This window comes from Gnatocerus cornutus, chromosome 6 (genome assembly GCF_029298725.1).
Source record: "Gnatocerus cornutus isolate USDA-ARS CGAHR chromosome 6, icGnaCorn1.1, whole genome shotgun sequence".
Classification (NCBI taxonomy): Eukaryota; Metazoa; Arthropoda; class Insecta; order Coleoptera; family Tenebrionidae; genus Gnatocerus; species Gnatocerus cornutus.
Genome location: NC_142238.1, coordinates 10,056,476 through 10,066,906, shown reverse-complemented (window position 1 = coordinate 10,066,906; position 10,431 = coordinate 10,056,476). Strand labels below are relative to the sequence as shown.

The following is a 10,431-nucleotide window of genomic DNA, read 5'->3' as shown; positions in this document are numbered from 1 at the left end:
GAATTTTCTTAGCGATGAAAATTAATTGGCGTTGAAGCCAAAAATTTAAAAAATCAATAAGAAAGAAATAAAGGTGTGAGAAAAAGACCTGTTCTCCAATGACTTTATTTTTTTATTTTTAGAAAACAAATCTAACTGCAGATTCAATTAATGCAAATAATATAAACTATTAATACTTATAACTTGTTTTCCAACATTTTTGAATTATTCTGTTTATCATTATTAAATAAACCATCTTAGACTGGCCATTCCGCCAGTCATTGTAATAATAATTAATTAAAAGGAAATAAGAGGCGGTATTCAAAAAGTAACAATTTATTTGATAGTATTTTATGTTATTGCTTTATTTACATGAATATTGGCCTGATATGTAGGTAACTAATTTCCATTTGCTATCCTTCAATTTGAATCATTTGTGCTATCATAAATATCATAATAAATTAATTATAATACTGAAAATAATTTACTGAAAACATTTTAACGTCTGATTACAATTATTAGCGTAACTGACTAGTCCGAGGTGACCACAGGCCCCCTATGAAAGGCTACATAATTCATACAGAGCAAAGATTGACCGATAGCAAAAAAAGAACCTGGAGATTCATGAATGTGTATTCTGATAAAATACTAAAAAATCACAACATTCAAGAACGCCTGAACTCAATATGAGTCACAAATGATGCCGTTTAAAAATCGCTACGAATTAATGTAAATTTATCTAGAGAAGCGCATTGACAAATTTCCTAAATAAAAAATATCAGCACGCCGCCTCCGGACAAATCGGAGACTCGACACCGTGCAGTTATAGCTTTAAAATCACAAAGTCCGTTCTGAATTTAGTCTGCGAAATATGACTAAACCTAACATTTATTTACAGCGACTAAGAACTACACCTAAGCTCCATTGTCAAAATTGGAGTGAAGATCCATTAACTTTTAATATTAATCAGTCTCATTAAGGAAGGCCGACGCGGCTCAGCGCCGCAGGAAGAAGTCTTCAAGACTATCAGTAAACATAGATCTGTTTGAGTTGGGGCTTCAATTCGGCTGGAATGGTGTAGACTTCTGTCGGCGGTTTCCTTTTAACGAGACGTCGCCAGCGACCGCCCAAATTTTTGCGGAAGCCTCGAACGAATCCCGGCCGCTCCGTGGGAAGGTTCTGCACAAGATTATCCTGAAAAGAAGAACATCTGTTAGAAATGTCTAGACGAGGGGAGAATGTTGAATTTGGCTTTGTAAGACAGTACGGCACGTGTTTAGGGGACCTCGAAATCGATAAAACGAGTCAACGAACTTGCCAAAGGTAAACTTTAGAATTTTTACAAATAAAAAGGCGAGTTCTTCGGCGAGGGTCAAAGGACCAGTTTTTGTCCGAAGGTTTTTGCGGCTGCGATTTCTTTGTCTATTCGAAGGACTAACGCGTCTTTACATTCTCTTAACGAAACATGAAAGTATGTGCCGAAATGAGAAGCCGGGAAATTGCATCTACTTCGCTTGAAGAGTTTTCAATGAAATTTCGCGGTGAAGTTCGTTCAACTATTCGTTCCCTTTACAGTTTGAATTTTTGACCTTTGGGACTTCTCTATCCGGTCGTTCCGGGCGTCAGCTTGCGGCTTTAGCCTCGGTCTACAGGTTGCCGCTTCTTTGTCCCACCGAAAGAGATGGAAAAAGGTTCGTTCGCCTACCATCGGTCGTCGCGTCTATTTTTATCTGGTTCATAATGGGTTCTTTTGAAACCGCCAACCCCAGACCTCGCGCTTTCTCTCTTCAATGCTACTTTCAAAAAGTTACGTCAAAACCTCGATAAATGAAAGGCAGCACTGCCAAATTCTGCCTTGGATGGTAAATTAGCATAAAAGATGTAAACTTTCGGTGATGGGTAACCTCGTTTCTGGATGATTTTCCGTTATGGTACCGGACACCTACCTGGTCATTGTTGTACAAGTACTGTTGCGGTGCAGGCGGGGGATACTGCCAGAGGAACTGTCCACGGTAGGCTAGCGGGTCAGGCTGCAGCGGAGGCGGTGCAGTCGCTGCAGGAGCAGTTTGATGCAGCACCACGTCTGCTGGATGCACGCTGTTACTGTGCTCCTCACGCTTTCTCAACTTGCTGCGGACAAGACGAATTGCAATCATAGTGCCGTTGCTGCCCACCATCTTATTCCGATTTAAAAAACTAAAGATAGCTATTTTGATGCTTTCAGAGCGCACTTGCACTGATCACTGATCACACTGAAGAAATCCTTTGGTAGCACAACACGAAGAAAGATGACTAGATTTGTGATCGAACTTGAGGGCCTAGCTGTTTGCAAGCTAAACAACCTCTTTCTACAGACTTTTGAATAGAGTCTGAGGCGGTTGGATGGCTGCGCAGGCTTTTTATATGGAGGGAGTGACGTTGGCACGGAGGCCACCAGAAGGCGTTGCTACTACGAGGGACGGGGAACCTAACGTACGTCTAGCCCGACGTCACCGTTCTTGCAACAGCTGAGAGCCGCATGGATAAGAAGGGATTCCTGCTAGCGCGGAAATACCGCGGTTGGGAAATACGACAGCAGGAAAGACCAACGAACCAAATTAGAGGAAGAAAAACAATAGTGGATTTGAAACACCACAATCGATACAAATCACCAAAACAAATAGAAAATCCAAGTTTGCGACACCGAGATCGAATCTTTCACAATTATTATTGACTAAACTTCTTTTGAGAAATTTGTAATTCGGTAGTAAAAGAGACTCATTCTATGACTAATAGCCACGAGAAAGTTGAGGTGTTAAACTCTTATTATTGATCTACTTATTATATACTTAGGATAAGCTGTATTATTTGCGTTTACAACTTTAATATTGTAGAATACATATCGATCCAGATTGCCAGGTGGCTCGTTTATAATTAGATTCTTCGATGCAAAATTAATGATCAAAATTGTGTCAGTTTTCTATACACGTAAAGAATTACGAGGCGCCACTGGACGTAACGTCGTTAACAAAGCACGTCCCGTCAAATTACCGTTCAATTTTTTTTTTAAATTAACAAACAAAATGATTCACTCTGTTTTTTCGGTAAGTCTTTCCCCACAAAAATAGGTGTTTTGGTAAGATAAATATAACTGGAAACAATATAATTAAATTAGACAAATTGATCTATAAAACCTGCATAGAACCTATACCTGACAAACAAACGCAAGTAATTTACTTTATCGAATAAACTATGAAATGAAAAAGAATTTCTGAAGCGCAAAACATGTGTTTAATGTGATTACGATTGGGGAAAAACTTGTTTACAACGTTCAGGAAAACCAACAATATTATTGATTTATTTTATACGGCAAAAATCAATCGAAATTCAACTATAATATTTACAAAAAAAAAGTGTACAATAAAGCGGAATACTTCAAACATTGAAAATTTATCTTGATTCTTTTTATTGTTGTTTTGCCATTAATTCAATTGTTTGAGTTTAATTCCGGCTAAAAATGTAATAAAATTTCTATTGTGATAAAAGTGCGTCGATTAAGTTTGAAATTTAATCTGAACCCAAGTCCGATTTTGTCCACCGCTCCAGTAATTCAAAATCTACAGTTTTTCAAAGAATACTCTCGTATTTGTGTCAACAGACCGGAATTATTCAATCGATTACAACTTGTTGGTTTGCATCAGCTCGCGAAATAAACCAATATTGTTGGCAATTCGGATTTTCCTGTTTGGAGGTCGTTCAAATGTTACAAAATCCCTGGCCTGGTCTGGAAGAACCTACTTTTCTTCAACCGTGATCTTAAAACTATTACAGCACACGTTTATCAGTTTTCTGAAACGATCATGCGTCAGTTTGATTTGCCCATAAAAAAGTTTTAAACAAGTCAACGTAAACACGTAGCATTCTATTTACAGAACCAAGCAGTATTTTCAGTACCAAAATACGGCGTTATTGAAACGTGGGAGAAAGTTCAGAAAAAATGAGAAATGACACTGTTTTTTCTGCAGTCACAAGGGTGACAGAACGGGTTTGACTGCTCTCAATCATGTACTTTCTAAAATTAAAATTACATTGAAAGTATATTTTGAAAGGTTGTCTCCACGCGTAATTTTGACAAAATCTAAAAACAAACATATAATTTCTCATACGAATTTATTCAATAAATGGAACAAATGAACTGAAACACCCACCAAAGTGACATTGCAACGTGCAGAAATAACGTCGTAATTTTAGCGTCCAGCTTTATATAACAAGTAGTACGACATATACAAAAACAAAACAGCTTTTTAGGCGTCTGCCGTCGACGCCAAATACTCTACATTCCGATAGAGAGCCAGGAATTTCGAAATAAAATTGAATACTATTCACGATTTTCTCACCTTGACTCGCTACGTTTTCCAAAATGTATTTACAGAGATTGTGTTTACCTTTCCTGGCTGATTTGACGCACGCTTCTAGTAATGAACATTAACAAGATCTGTTTTGGAACATGTGTTCGCAAATTTTCAAAAATACAAAACAACTAACCCAAACAAACAGTTCGCGGTAGGAACACGAAAATAATTAATGCGGACGTCATTGGCGGGTTGCTATAAATCCTCCATGGATTGTGGCAGCTTTTGAATTTTCTAATAAATCTCCTTCTTCTGGTATCATTGTGTATTCCGCACTTATCAGTTTACCAATAAAAAAGTTGCATTATTTATTGTTATCTAACTAATATGAGGTGTGTCAGGTGATTAGATAAAAACCATAACAATCCGGTGTTAGGGAACGAATAATTGGAAAAACCGTGAAAAGTTAAATCCTTGCTAAACCTATAGATAATTCTTATGAAAATAAAAATGACAGTTTTGACGTCGTAACAATAGGAGCGGTTCCACGCAAAATTTAACAACGTCCGCCTTGTTTTTCCTAAAATTTTGCGTTCTAGAATAATGATAACAACTGTGATTCACATTGCCACATGTTAAAAATCAGGTAAACCAGAAAAACGTTGAATATGTTTCAAACACTACCCTTTCAGAATTTCCCTAAGAAGCTAAAACTTGCCACTTTCATTGTACAAAACTTCCCGATAAAGATGTCAGCGATCAGTGCAAAAACTACCCTAAGGAAACTAGAAAAACTCACTGCTCAAAAATAACAATAAAATCAATCTCGGAGAAAACCATCGCTGATATCTACGCGCGTAGACTTCGGAGGTTCACTTCACTCACAATAGATGCTCGAAAGTTTGAATCCGCCAGCACACTGATTTATATCAAAGGTGACACTCATCTATATACACATGTGGAAAAACTTGTGTGTTTACGTTTGTTGTAAATCTTTACGAACAATACATCTTGCACCACATTTTAGCAAGGTTTTAACTCATGAGAAAAATTATTATAAGGTAACTATAATTACTGGTCCCGTCAGTTAAACGTGATTGTAATAATTAAGAAAACGCAAACGTTATATAAGTTGAATGGTGTCAACAATTCACTTGCTGTCGATTAAAGTTAGATTAGCCATTGCCCACATTTCAAATATTCCGTCGAGGATTTTTTTTACGATCGAAATAAAAATATTGCCTCGGTATCAAAATAATAATGAAGGCAGTTTCCGTGGAAACTTTACATGCACTCACCCACTCATAACAAATATTTTCCTTTAATATCAAACTGCACACTCCAGGGAAAAAAAATTCCAGCTGCAGGAAGAGTCATAAACGAACTGAGTAATGATGAACTCATTTCAAGCGGATGTCACTTGACGTCATTAATTGTCAAAGACATATGCAGACTGGTATTAATTAAACCAAGCTAGAAAAATTCAATTTCGGCTTCAATACCAAAATAATTAGTGCGCGAGAAAGTTTTACATAAGCCGTGGCTTTCGACGCTGCAATTTCTAAGTTGTTAACGACATGCGAATTCATAAACAATAAACTTTTCACTTTTAAGTTCCACTTCGTTATTGAAAAGAGCGGAACGCTGACACGTGAAAAGCGTATGATTTCATGCGAAAAAAGTCGAGGAATTACACCAAGTTAAAGCCCGCAGCGGTACCATTTACATAAAGGACAGTCATCAAGGTAAGTCTACCGAACTAATCTTTAAATTGGATTTCGAAGATTCTGATTAGAAATTTGGATTTGGTCGTTGGGAACAATGAAACTCTTTACCTTCAGATTTGATTGCAGCATGATTACATAGCAAACCAGTTCGAGCTGGAAAATAATAATTGCAAACGCGAAAGGACGAAGAGTGAGAACACAGAATGGTTAGATAAGATAGTCGAAGAAAAATTTCACACTGCCCTCCACAATTAGCGCCGCTAATCGCCCTGATTCATCGGTGATGAAAAAGTTATTACCAATTCGGTTAGAATCTGTAGACAAAAAATGACGAGGATCATAAAGAGTTCAGTGCTACCAAAGTCATTCCCCTCGGAAAAATGTCTTCCATGTGGCCTCAAAACACTGCTGGTCTTAAAACTCACCTAATCGTGACAGCCAGGAGTACGATGATGACGCCGACCATAAACATGGCGACGCATACTCCCCCGATCATGTACAAACTGTCATTCGGAGCATCTGAAATAAAAAAAAAATCATATGAGTTCTCGGGAATGGCAGGCAGACTAATTAATATATTTATGCAGTCATAAATCCGTTTTTTATTCAGCTTCACGAAATAAATAGAACAACTTATTAGTCTAAAATTTGCTCACATCTGTTTTATTAGGCAGTTGAACTGCTGATACTTTTATGGGTTTAAAACCTTTATAAACAATTACCTATGATGTGAGCAGTTTCACAAAATCCAGCCTAAAGTTATAAAAAAGAGCGTTGGTTTTATGTGTCAAATATCTTTAAGAAGAGTTTAAGAAAACAGTTTGAAATAAAATCAAAAGTAGCTACATTTAACTGGACTTATTTATTTAAAATTGGCTAAACTGTGTTAAAATTAGTCCTGTTTCTATTTCCAGATATCTAAACAAAGACCTAACAGTACACAACTTGACATCCACCTCATCCAATTTTGAACGAAAATACTTCTAAGGCTTGAAATCGAATTTAATTTTCTGCCATCTCACTATCAACAATACATTTATGTGGGTAGTTTTATAGGTCAAACGGTACCAAATATCGGTGCATAATATATAGTTGCGTCACTGTCAAGCAATATAACAAAAGGTGACCCACAAACAAGACCTATAGAAACAGTTATTGGCAAAACTTCTTATCCATCACAGTCGTTTTCTCCAATAAATAATTTTCGTATCGATCCGAACGACATTGAACTTGTGTTATGACGATCGTCGTCGTAGCAACAATTTTCTATATCAAGCCAAGTAACAGTAGTAATAAAGATAACACAATAAAAATCTGAATGTAATGTCACTAAGTCAAGGATCATTTAAATATAGCCTCTAAAACACTTCCGTTTCTCTCATTAAACATTTTCGGCCTTCTTTGCAGTGTGAACACCAACCTCGTTGGTAAAGACAAGAAACAGCGATGGTTCCGTATCTATACGTGCACTTTTATTTCTATTAAAGTGCAGTGTTACTGACTGAATATAAACATCACTATCAATCAAGGGCTGTCCACCATGACTTAAATAAAAATGTATTTCGAGATCCGATGAACAAAATTAGATCGGAAATTATATTTCCAGGACAACACATTGCGATGTTGCTAAAGTAGATTTGGGTTAGCACACAACTGACGCACGCAGACTGTTGCAAATTTTAGCACTTCGGTTTCGACATGGAGTTTAAAAATTGAATAATTTTACTTAGCATCTTTACCAGTTGACCGTAGAAGTTCACAAGACAAATTCCACTGATTTTTATTTTTGGCCTCCATAAAAATCTCGTGGGTGCCGTATAATTATTCCAACATTGACACTCTTCTAATTTGTCAAGGTTCGAAACCTGACCTATCGAATCACCAAAAGAACTTTTATTTTCGTTTTACGACCGATTTGTGTGCAAGAATAAAATGTAGGAAGACACGTGAAGAGCACATGGATAGGGTGCAGCATAGCGACGAGCGAGCTTGGAAAGCTCTTCATTAAAAGCGCGTCACGTTAATTAACTCAATAATGGGAATTGGATGTAGGTGATATTGAGTGTAATCACGTTTATCGAGGATGATGGGTCCTTCTGCACTTAAAGGTTGACTTGACCGGTCGTGGAATAAATAGAGCAGGAATAATTTGATTTTCAATAAAGTAGAACGGATAAATAATTCCGTTGAATAACAAACGGTGTGAGTCATTTATGTGGAGCACATGATTCATTACCAATTGGTATTATATAATTTCACCGGTTTAGTGACTGCAAATTTCGTTTATCAAACCCTCGTGATTTCTGTATGTCTTCCAAATTCCATTATTTCACGCTTCGTAAAATTTTAAAAAGCATGCACGATTGATAGGTGAAGTGCAGTATAAAATCACAGATGTGGGCGTTCGCCTAAACCAGAAACAATGATTCATTTATTTCTTCATTCATTATCTGAATCTCAGATTACGGTTTCCTAGACAGACAAAAGCTTTGTTTTACACAGACACTTCCGTATCTAGTGCTAGCATTTCTAATTTTCTCCCACTTGCTAATTTACGGTTCACTAACTTAAACAATTGTGCTAATAGATTTGGAGAACTGTTGCGCCACTGCAGTAGATGAGTAATGATAAGGTTTTAAATTCATTTCTACCGCGGCCGTGAAAATCGGGTTCCTGGAATTTCGTGAGTTATCAAAAAGTTGTTATCTCGTCACTCTCACAAAGCTACGAAGGCTATCTGTTCGGAAAACCACTGATCAGAAAAAGGGGACAGGATGTCGCTTTGTTTGAGTAAGAGAAGTTGGGAAGCAGACGGAAACATGTGGCCATCGAAGTCTTTAGGAGTTGTCGCGAAAACGGAAACATTTTACTTTATCGGCAAAAACAGTTATACCATTCTCTATAATTAAAGTAATAATTACTATCATTACCTTTGGTCTTTACTAAAAGTACATCAATTTTATATTCTAACAAAGCTACTTAATTAAGTTGCCACCATCTACATTCATGTGATGGATGTACTAACCTAATTGCATAATTATTTATAGGTAAAATAGTCTGATTTATACCTTTCAATCCTTCCCTGAGTCAAAATAAACAATTTCTAAAAAAAACTCTCCAGGGAATCATAAATGTTTTTTTAGAGACGTAATTATTTGTTTTAGATATAAATAAATTTCCCCACCAGTGTTTCTAATTTCACTTACATATATTGAAAATACAGCAGAAATAATACACATCAAAAATCACCGAAGTGTGTTGACTCAATGAGTCATTATGACAATAAATAATACGTGCTAGTTGCAATAATTTTTCGCTTAAAATTAAGTTTCTGATTTTTCTACTGATTAAAAATGTTATTTTTACTCAGAAAGCAGGTGATCGGAAATCAATCAATCAAAGAGTTCTATTTTTACCCTTTTATCAAAAATAACCCATTTTAAAATTACTACAGTTGGTACTGACTAGTTGTATTAATCAAACATCAAACCCAAATAAATAAAACGTCATATCAAATTTCCCATGAAATACAGGTCCAATATATAAAAATTTATCTACCCAATCATAAATATTTTTTATCAAAACTCCACGTGTGTTTGGAAAACCAAAAATGAGCAATGAGCACGAGATATCCTCACTTACCGATTGTAAAGATTTCAATGATAAAAGTGCACTTCCCGACTACATACCTACTACCTACTTTCAACTGAAGACATTTAAAATCAATTTTTTTATCGTCCAATTCCCACGTTATAAAAACAGCTCATAATTAGTATTTAATAGAATTCGAGTTTCTCAAGTACGGCTTTTAATCTTAACTTGTATTTTTGTTTTTGAGGTTCCGCAACGATACTCTCTGCATATGGTAGAATAATTAGAGAACTGTTCTATTTATAGTAAAAAGCATATGGTCCGAACGTATGAAGTGTTTTATCTATAGTAAATTTGAGAAGCTATCGATTGTGTTTATTTAGTACCCACAAACACGAAAATTGCGATACAGAATACAGAACGATAAGAAACTAATATTACATAACATAAATCAAACGAATTTAATTTAGTCCAAAATCTCTAAAAATACCATGGAAATACACAGAGATTTTTCTCAATTTGCGATGACGTCGATTCCATAAATGGTGAAATCTGCACGTCAAAACATCGACGTAAACCACGCAATTATCCCTCAATTAAAATTAAAGTGTATTAATTAGAAGTATTAGAGTCTGTAATCAAGGCTCGAAAGTGACGTCGACTTGTATTTCCACGCGCTTTTCCATCTCTGGAGAGTAATTAATGGATTAAAATCACCTGAAATAGATTCAAAGGACGCTTCTTCACGTGTATCACGGTCATGAATTTGATTGACATTCAAAATGTGTTTACTGCTGGAAAAC

General features: G+C 36.1%; 1 protein-coding gene across 2 annotated transcripts in view; it reads right to left on the bottom strand.

The window, feature by feature from the left end:
- Nucleotides 1-299: 299 nt before the first annotated feature.
- LOC148172750 (uncharacterized) overlaps nt 300-10,431 on the bottom strand; it is a 59,720-nt gene continuing 49,588 nt past the window's right edge. For both annotated transcript variants that reach the window (XM_088038231.1, XM_088038232.1), the window contains exons 4-6: nt 6,463-6,556; nt 1,926-2,109; nt 300-1,173 (exon numbers count right to left, since the gene is read on the bottom strand). In XM_088038231.1, coding sequence (XP_087894357.1) covers nt 1,006-1,173; nt 1,926-2,109; nt 6,463-6,556 — 446 coding nt within the window. In that variant the 3' untranslated portion in view covers nt 300-1,005. The remainder of the gene's footprint in view (nt 1,174-1,925; nt 2,110-6,462; nt 6,557-10,431) is intronic.